The sequence below is a fragment of the Dasypus novemcinctus genome, chromosome X (assembly GCF_030445035.2).
Source record: "Dasypus novemcinctus isolate mDasNov1 chromosome X, mDasNov1.1.hap2, whole genome shotgun sequence".
NCBI lineage: Eukaryota > Metazoa > Chordata > Mammalia > Cingulata > Dasypodidae > Dasypus > Dasypus novemcinctus.
Genome location: NC_080704.1, coordinates 129,430,662 through 129,445,905, shown reverse-complemented (window position 1 = coordinate 129,445,905; position 15,244 = coordinate 129,430,662). Strand labels below are relative to the sequence as shown.

At 39.6% G+C, this 15,244-nt stretch overlaps 1 protein-coding gene across 1 annotated transcript; it reads right to left on the bottom strand.

Annotated features, from left to right (window-relative positions):
- Positions 1 to 2,678: 2,678 nt before the first annotated feature.
- UBE2A (ubiquitin conjugating enzyme E2 A) lies at positions 2,679 to 10,437 on the bottom strand. Its single transcript, XM_058291364.2, has 6 exons — positions 10,219 to 10,437; positions 10,000 to 10,080; positions 9,558 to 9,583; positions 5,367 to 5,456; positions 4,305 to 4,393; positions 2,679 to 3,952 (listed from the first exon to the last, which is right to left on the bottom strand). Exons 1-6 carry the CDS (start codon positions 10,260 to 10,262, stop codon positions 3,824 to 3,826), a joined length of 459 nt encoding a protein of 152 aa, XP_058147347.1. The 5' UTR covers positions 10,263 to 10,437; the 3' UTR covers positions 2,679 to 3,823.
- Between the last annotated feature and the right edge of the window lie 4,807 nt (positions 10,438 to 15,244).

Sequence of the window (15,244 nt, the reverse complement as noted above, 5' to 3'; positions counted from 1 at the left end):
TCAAAGCGGTGATGTGCTTATTTCTGGGCAGCAGCCTAGTAGCAAAACTTGGGGTCTTTGGAGAAGCAAAGTAGTGTTTGCACAAAATATTTCAACACCGGAGCACGTCAACAAACATCATGATTTAGCAGATGGGAACCCATGGTGTTTTTTACTACAGACCAACATGCTGGCTTCAACCAAATCTCAGGCTGTTCACTTTTACTTGATTTTGTTTTTGGAGCTCAGATAAATCAAGTATAACCTCACCTATAAAAGCACCAATGAATATTAATATTGATAAACACCTGCTATGAAATGCTCTTTGGAACAATTAGGTTTTGGTATCATCCTCAACATTATCCTCGACATGTAATTGGCCCACAATAAACAGTGATTTCCTTTCTTATTTCTGTTTGCCATTCAAAAGCTGTCTGTTGTAGTTAAATCAATATTTAAACAATGTAAAGGGGTTAACTTCTCTACTTGGAGTGTGCTAACTGGCAGTCACCTACAATGAACCGCACAGTGTGTGATACTTGCTTTCCACTACCTTTCTCCCAACAGTGTTGTAGACTTCCCTCATGTTAGTAGGAAGAGAAATTGGTGTGCATTTCGTTTGACAAACTGGGTATTTTAACAATGGCGAAGAGAATTAAGCTTACATCTTTTTAAATTTTAGAAGACTGATTTTTTTTTTACCTACAAGGCTCATGCCAAACTTAAGAATCTATGGTTCAATTAGAATTAGAAAAGCCAGTCTTCCATTCTCTGTGGCTTTGGTGGGAGATTAAGAGCATGGAATCTTGACTTGTTTCTTTCTCTTTACATTTCTTTCCTCTTCCCACAATGATTTTAGTGAGGGATGGGGAAGGTAGGGAAATGTTACATATAATTCTGGCTTATTTAGATGAATCCAACAGAATAGAATATTAATGTAGCTAGAAAGCTGAAATAATTGTACCAAGAATATACAAATTTGGTTCCTGGATTCGATGAGCCAGATATCCTAACTGCTTAGGTCAGCTAAGCAGTTGGTATTGATGCAGAATCAGGGTGAAATCACTTAAATCTGCTAGAGGATAAAATGTTAAGAAATGGGGTTGGCAGGAATGAGTGGCTGACAACCTTCCTGGTTGTTTTTTGTTTTCCTCTTTTGTCCCCTTTCTGTTGCTCCCTGTATTTTCCACTTCTTTGGGATAGTGGTCATTTAAAACCCAGTAGCCTTGCTATAAAACCTGAACAGGTACATGAGCAGTTTCAAGTTTTATTTGAATTAACTTAAATGTTATAATACTGAGGAACTAGCTCTGCTTTCAGTTAAATACAGCATTGAGTTAGATCTGCTTTTGAGATTTTTTCCCGCTCCTTTGATTGCAAAATGAATGGAAATTTCATGCATTTCATTGGGATTCTTTTTTTTCAGTAGTATACAATGCATTCACTTTGCTATGAATAACTCCTGAAGCTGGTGATGGGTCCTAAAATAAAGGACTCTAATTACAACTTTGGTTCTTCATCATAGCCCCTTCCCAACATCAGCAGGTGCAGAATTGACGTCAAGTTCAAATCTGCCATTCGAGAAGGGACCTCTCATATCCATTATAGTTAACTTTGTTATAATTCCTATATGCAGGTGGCCTGTGGTATTTATGAAAAATTTAAAGGAAAAAGGCAAATTAGTGTTCTGCATTCAAATGAATGGTTTGTGGTGCCTTAGATCATGGGCATGATGCTCAGCCCATCTATCCTGAGGTTTAAAAAGGGTTATCTCATAAAAGAGACTGGAAATAGTGTTTCTCAGGAGGTGTACAAAAGATAAAGGTATTATTAAATTTCTCTGTTCCCGATCTCACCTTAAATTTTTCCAAGTATGCTTGACAGTATCAAAATATTTAAGGTATTTGGTCGCACTGGGATGAAAAAGTTAATGTAAAACTCATCCACCAACTAAAGACTAATTTAATCTGGTTCTACCTTGAGGCAAAAAAAAAAAAAACTGAGGGAATATATTAAGCACACTTAAGGAAATTGCTCTTGGATGAAGCAAACCAATTAATGTGGTCTTCAGTGTAGGCTGAACTCCCGTACAGTGAGGTTACTTTCATACTACATCTCAAAGTCAGAGTGGGATACAAGCACCATAAGGACTTAGCTTAATTTCATTTATCACCCAAAACAAGTGCCAAGAGGTGAAATTCACAAACTGTCCTTTTTAAAATGAGCTGGGCTGCTTCTCAGAAGAAAGCAGTTTTGTTTGTAACAAGATGATTACAGATACCTCCCAAACTTTATATGGGATTTAAAACACCATTTCATAATAGTTTGGTACCATTTGTTAAGCTAGGGCTTGGTCTCTGAGGGCTCTAGGAAATATCTTGATTTGTTTATTCTCCCCTTATCAAAGTTTCATTCCTTTCGTTGACCATAATATACCGACTTTGTTTTAATAGTTTCAATCTGTTAAAATGTTAAAATAAAAAGAAACTAACATTTGTGGCTGAAAAGAAAAAAAAAGTTCTCCCCAACAGTATCTGTTTTCCACTCCTAGAATCAGTATTTGTCCTTTTATTACAATGTTAATTTGTCCTTTTATCACAATGTTTAAGGTGGGAAATGTGTGGATATGAGATTCTAATAAGAATGTAAAACTGTAAATTCACACTGAGTGAAAATATAATTGTACCTTGACTACAAAATTTTAATGTTATTTTTATTTACAACTTTGAAAAATGTACATTTTTTACATGGGTTACTTGTGCAAAGTTAGATTTAAAAGAGTGAGAAACACACAAAAAAATAACAATAGAACATAAAAACATTTACAAGCCTCATCCCACACTGCTACTTAAAGGTACTGTATATCTAAAAGTATAAATACCCAAAGAAAGATTGCAGACGTTGACTTTAAGGACTTTGTAATGCTGAAAGAGAAGGAACTAACTAAAGCATGCAGTGTGAACTCAGGATTTAAGTGGAAAATAGTTTGCCACAGATATGCTCCCTTCCTTGGGTTAATTAAAACTCGGGAAAAAAGATGGGGGATTATAAGCTTATTTTTCTAGGGCAGCACTGCTCCTTTAAAAAGAGTAAAGGATCTCCACCTTTCCCTAGCTTAAAATCTAATGATTTTGTTTCCATTCCTCTGCTCCCACACCTCTTTAAAAAGCAAAAACCCAGAAAACAAAGGTATTCTGAAACTTAGCATGGATACGTCCAGTCACGATCTGACAAGGAGAGAGTATATGACTGTTGACTACAATTGCTGCACTCCTTTTGCTGAGTCCTTCCAAATTTTGGCTATATCTTAGTACCACAAGAATTTTAGCCTCCATTGCCCTTCCAAAATGGATGTGTATATGGATTTGCTTCCCTATTGTCTGGAAGCTGTATTCCACACACATTCACTTGGAAATCCAATACAAGTGAAGGAAGAGCCAGGACGAAACACTTCAGCAATCATTTTGTTAAAAATAACATTCTGGTCATCAAGATATGCATAAGCACCACTTGTGTAACAATTCATTTTAAAAGCTTAGTGTAAAGTACAGTAACACAATACTGCCCTAAAACTGGAGGTGAAATACCACAGAAAAGGGAATTAAACATTAGCAAGTTTTGCAAGTAACCCAGGTACAGTACATTTGAATTCATAGAGGATGTTTTCTGATGTTCAAGGAGAGGATAGAAGGGGTAGGAAAGCTTGGCAAGGGAAGATGGAAACAGTACAACAGCTATTTTGTTTTTAATAAAGTAAATGTAATGATACTGAGGAATAGGAAGGTAACAAACACATCATATATAATTTTTCTTCTGACCACCCTCTTCGTTTGCTGCACCCGGGTCAACAGTCGCGCCAGCTCTGTTCTACTATTGCAGAAACACGCTTTTCATATTCTCGCTTGTTCTCCTGGTACAGCTGAGCAGCCTGGCTATTTGCTGGACTATTGGGATTAGGTTCATCCAATAGAGACTACAGAGAAAATTTTTAAAGTGTTGAGTTCATCGATGCAAAAAAAAAAAAAAGTATTCAGAACAAACACAGCTATTTTATAAGGTAATGATCCTTAACTGACTTGTCCTGAGGAACAGCTAAGTTTGTTCTCTTTAGCACACTTATTTAGAATTACATTGATCTATTAGTAGCTAGGAAAATATATATAAAATGTTTTCTGGTGGTTTGGGTCTTAATGAACTACCTTTTTATCTATATAGTAAATAAGCTTTGACCAAAAAAAAAAAGTCTATTATAACTTTCAAAAACAATTCAATTGCTAATATAAATATATCAGAAGCCATAGTTAGGAACATTAAGGAAAATTCACCTGTATGGATGTTAAAATGGAAGACACATCATAGGTTGGACTCCAGCGGTTCTGAAGTATGTCCAGACATATACTACCATCTGCATAGACTAAGAACACAGAAGTAGGTTAGACATAAAACCATTAAGGTTTTATCATTATAGTCAAGAATACTTTGCTTTTGAAGTTGAAAAAGATTCCTAGGCTACTTCCCAATTAACTTCCTGAAAAAGATGAGTCATAACCATTACTAGTGTAATAATCAGTATCATTAGAGAATATCAAATGTGATCAGTATAAAACTGCAAGATACTTAGTGTACATTCTTCTGAAAAGACTGCCCTACTACGAAGGAAACCATACACATTTTCTAACAGTCCTTAGCCATCCATAGATTTGTGGGAAATGCATTCTACCACATTTGTAAACTATAACTCCTGTCTGAAACAACACCCAAAAGATAGTTCAGAGTTCATAAGGTTTCACTTTGGCATAAAGATAATATCGGATACCCTGGACATTATTTTTTAAATCTGAATAAAAGATAAGTGTGCTTAGGCTTACTACTATTTAAAAAAAAAAAAAAAGCAAAATGGTAAATTAGAATCACCTGTGGCACTTTTCCAACAAACTCTATACGTGGCCCTTAACCACAAATCTGATAGTAGGTCTGAAATAGGGTCAGGGTGTCTGTATTTTTGTAATGTTCCATGGGAACTTTGATACCCACCCAAAGTTTAAAACCCACTCTAAACACTAATGAAACAAATTACAACACAGTATTACCCCAATCTTGCTTAACATTAAAAGCAAACGTCAAGAACATCCTTATATTGTTTAACAAGCAAATAAAGATCATCAAAATCAGGAAGCTCTTAGCAAAAGGAGGGTACCTTTCCTGCTTCAGTGCTAATACTACAGATCCAGACTGCAAGAGATCACCATGAATGAGGTCAGCTTTTAGGAAAAAGCAAGAGAGCTAAACGAGTACTCAGGTATTTCAGGCAAATAAACAGAAATGTGGAATACCTCCATAATAAACACTGTGGTACTTTAAAATACTGTAGTAAAAGTGATACTTGCCATTTGGATGAAACATCTTAGAGACAAATCTAACTGTAGGTGGTTTATTCGGATATTCTTCAGTGAATTCTATTGTAAGCTTAAATGTTCCTGTAGTTAGAAAAGAAAAGCTTAAGAAAATATATCACTTTATTCAACAGTACTTTATGTTTTTAATTCTACGTAACTTTGTAAAAAATGTGTTAAGTGAAATAATTCAAAGAGGTAAGGTAAAGAGAGAGACCAGGTAATAGCTACATTTCCAGGAATTGCTCCAAAAACGGACAGATATTTTAAAAACCACCATCCAAACAGAGGTGATTTTTTTTGCCACTATTCTCCCCCAAACTTAAAGACAGCCATCTTAAACTTGAAATTACTGCCTGCAGGATAACTTTAGCCACTGTACATTTTGAAAGCATCCTTAAAATAAAATGACGAGAAACTGGGGCCAAAATTGGGCCTTCTTCCTTTAGAAGACTGACAGACCTCAAAGGCCTATTTTAGTCAGCTGCCATCTTAAAACTCTCCAGTGATTTTTAAAATGGACTAGAAAGGATGAAAGCACAAAGGTTAAAAAACCAATGCCCAAAATACAAATCAATAATCACAATATTTTAAAAATCTTATGATATGCTACCCCCAGGATAGAAGGTGAATAATTACGTGTTCACTGGTTCCTTTTCATGTAACAGTCATTCTAATGAAAAACATAAATTTAAGCTAAAAAAAAACTAAACCTGCTCTCAAACCCATAAGTGACTCACAAGGTATTTCACTATAACAACTCAATTATTCACACCAATGAAAGGAATTAATGGATGAAATAATTATTTGCATTAGATTGCATTCATGTCTCCAGAAAACTTTTCTAATGATGTCTGTTCAGGCTACTATTGAAATGAATTTATTTTTCTTGAATATGTGCAACCTAAGGTAGCAAGAGGCCCTACAGCATACTAGCTTTTAGGATCTATTTATAAGGAATGGATAAACTGGAACGCAAGCACTGTAGGATGTTGTGGTTTGGGGGGTTTATATTCTTCAAAATGTTATTTTTAATTGTGTTTAATAAATTTAAGAAAAAGACCAGGCAAGGTTTTCTTTCCTGACAGAAATCTCTTCAAGTAAACTTAAGGAATCAGGCAGCACAGTATCTGGTATAAGGTAATGCCCATTCCACTGTAATTACTGCGGTTCTTTTAATAAAGTACTTATTCTAATACAATAAACCATACTTGAGGTAAAGTATAATTTGTTACTGGTTCCTTCAGAGTTAGACATTTATTTCCTTCTTGCTTCCTTTAACAGGCTTGTCACTGTCTAAGAAAGAAAGAGCATACTATAACCATTCTACTGCTAGATTATGTAGAACAATATAAAAAAGTTTGTTTCCTATTAGCAAGTTCATAGGAAACAAATTACTAATAGAGTTATCCTTGGCAAGAACATTGTCCTCAAGTTTCAGAGTAATCAAAAATGCAATATATAGGGGCATATTATATTCTAAACTATTTTCTCCTGAGTGCTAGATTTGAAGATAAATGTATTATAAGGACAGTAAAATATTATGGAATGGACAAATATACTGTAGTCCATCAGAACTTAAATTTATTATGTACTTAAATTTATTTTGATGACTGAAAATTTTGACTTTTAAAATACCCTAATATTCTTCATCACAGGATTTATTTACCTTAAGAACACTCTTAGTGGATTTTAATTGATTCATTTTTAAAAAGATTTACATCCAAATTCTTAAGAGTACATCTATTAAGAAAAGCAAATATTAATACCTTAATCTTTCTTTTAAATTTAGATGATGTGATGAAGAATATTATATTCCATAACTTTATGTTCCATATATATACCAAATTATTTTGATGAGGAAGCATTTTCCCTCAGTGTTTTGTTTGACAGTGTAAGCTCCTGGGAACATATTCCTCTTACTTCAAGTATGTGAAGTTAGAGCAAAATACCTTTCAGAGTTCCTTTTGTTGAGCTTTCATATCTTTAATTAGGGCCTGACCTTTCTACAAACTCCCACTACAAATGGCTTTCAAGGAAGAAGCAAAAGCACTTTGGGGACTAATTCATAGAATACATTGGAAAGAGCAAAATCAACTATGCCACTTGTCCCTAATCCATCTTTTCCAGTAATTTCCCTTACTGTAAATAAGGAGTGTTCAAAAAAAAAAAAAGTCAAAATTTTTTTTATATAGCCACAAGTGTTAGACGCCTGAGGAAGTATCCATAGATATCAGACTGTTCAACAGAATGAATCATAAAGGGTACTGTCATTTAGCTTGAGTAATTCCTTTCAGCAACACAAGGATGGCGAGATACATCATCAAAAAAAAAAAAAAAGAGCCAGTAATGTCAAGGGGAAGGTCCAGGTAGATAATGGACTCCATAAGTACCTTTTCAATTCATACCACTTAAAATAAGAGAAGCACCCTCAAAACATTTAAGTAGCCAACCCCCAGCAAAATGATGCACTATTAATAAAGCTGTGCCCAGCACAAAGCAGTCTGAGTAAAAGGAGGAAAAAAGAAGCTAATGAACACCAAGCCTACTAAAGCTAAAGCAAATACACAGTTAATCTGCACATAAAGCTTAGGTATAAAGAACTAGATGGCAATCTAGTAGAGGAGAATTAAGTCTAGCTAGCTCTTGCTACATACGTATCAGTTCAAATGATTAACTGCATCAAAGTAGGATGCCTTTAGAATCACTCTCCTGCTGTCATTTCATTACAGCACTGAAAAGCAGTGATATTTCCCTGGGGTGGGGTGGGGGGGATGAAGGTAGAGAGGAGGCAAAAGTATTCATGTGACTGTCTATAGTTTTCTAAGGAAATTTGAGCATTTGAGACAAAATATAGAATTGGCTGACATTGACCTACCTCATAACATTTTGGAGACCGGTACCATCAAAAAGCAATTCACCTTGGCAACATAAATATGTACTAAGTAGTTTGCAGACATGTTTTTGTTCCCACCTTCAAACTGAGTTATATGCATGTTTATCAAGTGCTACATGACCAAAGGAAGATAAATCATTGAGAAAAAAACAACAGAATGATCCTTTTCTTAAAAAAAAAAAAACTTCAAGTATTAAAGAATTTCATGAGTAGAACGATGTCAATTGGTAGTTCAAAAACTTTTAATGATGTTTCAAATGTATTAAACTTTCAAAAAGCAATTAACAACTATACACACACACAACTGAGTTAATGTGAAACTTCCTGGTTGTAACTGTATTATTGTAGTTGTAATGTTGCAGTATAGTCATTCAAGATGTTATCAAAGGGTGCAGGGGAGGACTGAAGGGTATGCAGCATCTCTCTGTAATTCTTTCTACACCTGCACATGAATCTATAATTATCTCAAAAAAAAAAAAAATTTAAAAAATCTTAATGCAATTAGCGCACTTTTTAAAAAAAGTAAACCTAAGTCAATTAAAAACTATGTAAGTATAACAAATTATTGGTACATGTGGTACCTTTAAGTAGGCTGGACACTGGTCAAGAACGAACATTAAGGCTAACCTCAATTCTAAAGCTGCTTTGAGATTGCTGACCATAAAATCTTAATAAAAGCACACACTGAAAATTCATTGGAAAATAAGAAACACCAGCATGCTCAAACTGGCCATTAAAGGTGCCAGTAAAGATCATCTCAGAGCAGTGAGATTGACAGGCATTCAATACCAGATTGCAGAAACCAGATACTTGTGTGCAAGTGATTCTTGCATCCATTTAACATCCAGCCACCACCTACTAAGCACCTGCTGAATACCGTTCCTACCCTTAGGGGTAGGGTAGAATTCCGAAGCAGATGGTCTCTAGGATCTCTACTTTCAGCAACTGGTTGGGAGTATGCTAACTCGAAGGGGAGCTGAATTTAGCAGGACTACAGTCCAAACCTTGAACAATCCTTTAGCTCAGTGCAAGGGTGCTCCTTTTAAAATGTCACCGCCTTATCCCGATTTTTTTTTTTAAAGAGAAGAAAGAAAGAAAAGAGTGCAGTTCAGGCCAAGCGCCCAATAGGCAGGATAACCTGCCATATACTGGATTCCAGTCAAGCCTTTAGTAAGCAGAGGTTAGGGGAGAGGCAGGTTCCTAAGTACGAGGCACTTCCAGCATGACTGGGAAGCCTTTCCCCAGATGACCAGGCTCCTGAAAGGTGGGTAAAAGAAACTCTCTCTTACCATCCTCAAACGGGGTCCCTTCAGGCCTGCAACAGAGGGGGAACACAGTCAGTACCCGATTAAGGGGCTCCCTTCTCCCTAGTCCATCCTTGGGGGGTGGCTATTCCAAGCGCTGCCATCTCCGCCTTTGGCAAACCACCGTCCATCGGTTTCCTGGGTCGGAAAGCCGCTGCAAATGGGTGCTTGGGGCTTGGAGACAGTGCAGGCCGCCGAGCCAAACCGCCACCACTCCCCCGCCCCGCCCCCCGTAGAACCCCCGACGGTTCCCCTAGCAGCGGGAACCGAGCTAATCGAGGCACAGGCTCCAGGGAGGCGCCTAGGCCCCGCCAGCCCCGCACATTTTCCTCTTTACCCTCCGCCTTCGTAAGGGGCCTGTACTGGAGAGCAGAGTGAGCCAGCTCGAGTTCCCCAGCTCTCGCCACCGCCGGGAACGCAGTCTCACCCGAAAATGACCGCGTTCCAAACCATGATGTTGTTCTCGGATGGGGCCCCGCTGACTCCAGCCGGAGGATCCTCCTGCAACCTTCCGGGAGACAAACAGGGGCCCCCTCAGGCCAGCGGCGGCTAGCGGCGGCCCCCCGACCCCACCCGCCCCGCGTCGGGACCCGCCCGGTGCCCCGGCGGGCAGCCCCCGGCCCCGGCTCCCCAGCTCGGCTTTTACCTCTTGAAGTCCCGCATGAGGCGCCGCCGAGCCGGGGTGGACATGTCTCTGGTGGGGTCAGGGCTGGAGCATACACCAGGGTCTCTGGGCCCCGCGGAGGGTAAGGAGGCCGAGGAAGACGAAGAAGAAGACGGAGAAGCCGAGGAGGAAGCACCCAGAGGAACTGCACTGCCTCGGCGAAGTCTAGGGTCGGTCTGGCGCCGACTAAGCACCACCCCGGAGTAGACCGGGGCTGAACCAACCTGAAGGGAAAGAGAGGGGTGACCGGAGCACCTCACACCGGGCAGGCAGTACCAAGACGAAAGCGGTGGGGGGATAGGTGTGGAAGGAAAGTTGCTCAGGTTATTAAACCCCGGCAGGAGGAAGGGAGGGCCGGGATGGTGGCGAGGTGGAGAGGCAAGCTACTGTGGGGACAAATGAAAGCCTGTAATTCACTAGGGCTCACTGGTGGAATGGGTTCCATCTCCACCGGCCAGTGCTAAGCGAACCCTGGGAAGCATTTCTTTCTCTCTGGGAAGCATCTCTCTCCGTCTCTCTGTCTCTGTCTCTCTGTCTGTCTCTCTCTCAACCATCTCTCTCTCAAGACCATTTAGTAAAGTGCTCATTATGACTGGGAAGAGAAGATAAAAAACTCCAAACTGGAAGAGGAAGGAGTGGGCAGGGGCAAAATCAGTTCTCAAAAAGTGGGAAATCTAGCTGCACACCCACTACAGATACAGGAAGATAGGCCCTGGGTTAAAAAACTGAAAATCAAAAGAACGAATCTGCCGTGACCATGGAAGGGAGTTGTGGGCCAGGACTAGAGTCCCTAGCCCAATGATTGTCCCAAAGCAAAATAACAACGGTGTTGTTCGGGGGTGGGGGGAAACGAGAGCTTAAGGCGAGCAGAATGGGATTTTAGCTCACAACTTGGCTCTGGAACCACATTTCTCCTTGGCAGCTCAACAAGCCAAGTGGCTTCTATATGTTGCGAAAGGTCCAAAGTATGAGAATATCCAACTGCAGAGAATTAGAAGGGTGCTGGGATTCAAGCAAAACTGGCAGTAAGATGCACGTGGAAAAGCTGCAAGTTGCCGGAAGGGTCACAGTTAGTAGTGGACCTGCAAAAACAGTAAGAGTTTTAAAGAGTCAATCCAATATAACTTGCAAGGTAGGAAAAATACACATTTAAGAATTACAGAAGATATGACAACAGCCCGTTTGGGTGAAGTTGTAGAGTTTTAAGTGCCAAGTTAATGGATTCCTTGGAATGAGAGGAAAGTGACATGACTAGAGCTGTGCATGGGAACGCTTAGTCAGAGACTGGTCCCAGGAGAGCAGCTAGTAGAATCTTGCAGGAGCTAGGTGAGAAATATTGAACCAGGCAGTGACAATAAAAATAGAGATGAGGGGATAAATGGAGAGAAATTGGAAACAGATTGAATGTGGGAGTGAGAAAGAGGAAGGAGTCAACAATGGCTGAAGCTCTAAGCCCCAAGTTAACTGGGGGTTTGAAGATGCCATTAACAGAATTCTAACAGAATTAGAAGATAGCATTAACAGGAGAAGGAACAGGTTCAGGAGGGGAAATTTTGGGACTGAGTTCATGGGACTGGTGGGAAATCAGGTAAAGATTCCAGAAGATATCAGGTGTGCCGAAATTTGCTTATGACCTAGGAGGCAGGAGGCATTGGACAATGGTAGTAATTCTAGTAGCTGCTGCATAGCAACAGTAACCTTCATGACCAAGGAAAATTTATATCTCCCATGAACTTCAACACATCAGGTAAGGCAAGTCTCCCTAATGGCATCATGTTATGGCTGTGATGGTGAAGGGGTATAAAAATAAATGATAAAATGGCCTTTTCTTCTCATCTAGGAACTTGGGGTAGTGATACATACATATGAAATCAATAAAAGTGAGCTCTTCAAAAGAAAGTGTACCCATTTTCTATTGCTGCATAACAAATTACCACAGGTTATGGGCCAAATTCAGTTCCTTGCTGTTGTGGGACTGAGGACTCCATTTCCTCACTGGCTGTCAACTGAGGGTCACACTCAGTTTCTAGAGGCCACACACATTCCTGGCCACATGGCCTCCACCATCTTCAAAATAAGCAACAGAGAATTTCTCACTTATTGAATTATTTTCATGCTTTGGAGCTTTCTCCAGGAAGAGCCCAAGCTATTTTAAAGCCTTGTCTGTTTAGGGCAGGCCCACCCCAGATAATCTGCCTATCTTAAAATCAACTGATTTGGGACCTTGATTACATCTGCAAAATTCCTTCACAGCAGCACCTAGATTAGTGTTTGATTGAGTAACTTGGAGAAGGTGTTTGTAGGTCAGGGGCTGAGAATCTCAGGAGGGGGAATGGATCTTAAAATTCTGCCTACCCCAGCAAGATACACAGTAGAAGCAAGTGAATCCACAAACAGAGGAATCATCGGTCTGGTGGGGTCATGACAAGCTTCCTGAAACAGGTCTATTTTTAAAATCAATTGTATTGATACTTATTAATAAAGCATAAGTCCATTCAAAGTGTACAATCACTGGTATTCAGTATAATCACATAGTTGTGCATTCATCATTTCTATCATTTTTAGAGCATTTTCATTATTCCAATAATAATAATAAAATAACAAACAAAAGTTTATCACCTCTCAGTTTCTCTATGCTTTCCCTGCCATGTATAGCTGTTATTCTGCTGAAAAGGGTCTATTTTGATTTTATCTCAAAAGAGATGAGAGGAGGGCTTAGGAGAGAAATTCAGGCAGTTTATATGAGGGCAATGGCATGCTTAAGGCTTGGAGCTAAATCATATTCTGAGAATAGTGGGCAGATTCACTTGGCTAATGGAAAAGTTCTTTGCTGGGGTATGGATAAGAACTCACCTTAGAAAACTGATAACAGTTGAAATTGATTAAATGCCTTCACGTGCAAGGATGAATAATTTAGTCTCAACAGGCAGCTTTTATAGGTCTTTGAACATGGCAGTGATGTGTTGAAAACATCCTGTTGAGAAGCAACATGTACTATACTGGAGAGCATGAAAGGGTCTGGGAAGAAATGTCTGAAATGTAATGAAAGATATCAATGTATTGGAGTTTATTGTAGGCTTATTTGTTTTCCGAGACTCCTTTCCTCTTATTCTTTGGATTACCTAACTCAGGAGCATGAATCAAAGCACTTTGGACCCCCATGGCACCAGTATGGGGAGCACATCCACTGACAGCAGAATGGAATTGCATTGCAGAAACACTGTGCCCCCACATTCCTTGTCAGAAGCAGGGTTGTCATAGCAAGCAACCATACAGAAGATTGTTCCCCAGCGCAGATGATTATCAGGGTAGAACATACTAACTATAGCACAGTTGGCCAAGTATTTCTTCCACCCCCTTCCCACCTTGCCATCTTGAAGAAATAACCCCCATTCACAGTCAAGCATCCCTGCCCCCCACCTAAGAGCAGGGCTCAATAAGTGAGAGGTCCTTTTAAATTTAAAGTGTATTAGTAAAGCATCTGTGAATTTTAACAGGTCTTGGCAAACCCAGGGAAGATAAGAAATTCCAAGTTGTTCATAGTCAAGGATTTGAGAATTTTCCTAAATGGAGGTCTTTAAAATATGGGAATATGTGTCTCAGGAAATTGTGGAATTTCATGCATGAAGATTCCAAAATGCAGAATAGATTCTGATTTGGTTTGGGACAGAGACAGAATAAACTATAGTTTGCTGCCTTAAGAGAATGTGAGTCTCTGTTTCTGTTATCCAGTGAAGGCAAAGAAATTTTACTTTTTACAGTTTCTACTTCTATTGATAAATTTAATACAAATGGCAATCAGGAAACAAAATCAAATCAAATCAAAAGGTTTTCATGCCTCTTTAGGCTTGGAGGAGGCCAGGATGCAACTTTCTTCCATTGTTCCGCATGCAGCGTTCATCCAACACCAGCCACCATCACCATACTGCCCAAATTCGACCCCAACAAGATCAAAGTCATGTACCCCAGGTGCACAGATGGGGAAGTCGTGCCATATCTTCCCTGGCCCCCAATATCAGCCCCCTTGGTCTGTCTCCGAAAAAGGTTATGACATTGCCAAGGCAACTGGTGCCTGGATAGGTCTAAGGATTACAGTGAAACTGACCAGGCAGATCACACAGACCCAGACTGAGGTGGCACCTTCTGCCTCTGCCCTGATTATTATAGCCCCTAAGGAATCACCCAGAGAAAGGAAGAAGCAGAAAAACATTAAGCACCAGGAAAATACCACTTTCGATGAGATTATCAGTGTCGCCTTACAAATGCTGCACTGATCTTTAGTCAGAGAACTCTCCGGAATGATTAAAGAGACTCCAGGGACTGCCCAATCTGTTGGCCTGCAATATGGGTCATAGATGACATCAACAGTGGTGCAGTGGAATGCCCACTTAGTTAAGAACTACAAAGGAAAATATTTCATAAAGGATCATTTGACAGCCAAACAAGCAAGCAGAACAAACAAAAGGTCTCAATTCCAATAATCTCAGAAGAGAAGTCAAGAGAATCACTTACAGGAACCAACAGTTGTCACAGTGTGTGCTTTAGGCAACAAACATAGTAGTATACTGTCCATCTATAGCTCCTAGGATACAAGGAGAGAGGGGGAGAGAGTGCGGAGTAGTGAGAGAAAAATAGTGACGCTTAGGGGGAAAGTAGGGCCTTGAACATAGGCTTTCACTAACTGCTGAACTGCTGAATTCAGGAAACAAAGGCTAATGGCCACCCAAAAATCCCTACACCCTAATCTCTAGAACCTGTGACTGTGATACATTATATGGCAAAAGGGACTTTGCAGATGAGATTAAGTTAAGGATTTTTGAGCTGGGGGAATTATCTTTGATTATCTGGTGGGTCTGATGTAATCTCAAGGATCATTATAAGAGGGATGAAGGAGTCAGAATTCAGACAGAAGGTTATATGATGATGAAGCAGAGCTTGAAGTGATGCAGCCACCAGCCAAGGAGGCAAGGAATGTGGGCAGCCTCTAGAAGCTGGAAGAGGCAAAGAT

Coding starts and splice junctions, on each gene's coding strand:
- UBE2A (XM_058291364.2), bottom strand. CDS start 10,262: ATGTCCACCCCGGCTCGGCGGCGCCTCATGCGGGACTTCAAGAG. Junction 10,081..10,218: donor CTCATGCGGGACTTCAAGAG/GTAAAAGCCGAG, acceptor GTCTCCCGGAAG/GTTGCAGGAGGATCCTCCGG. Junction 4,394..5,366: donor TAAGATGTTTCATCCAAATG/GCAAGTATCACT, acceptor CTGTGTTCTTAG/TCTATGCAGATGGTAGTATA.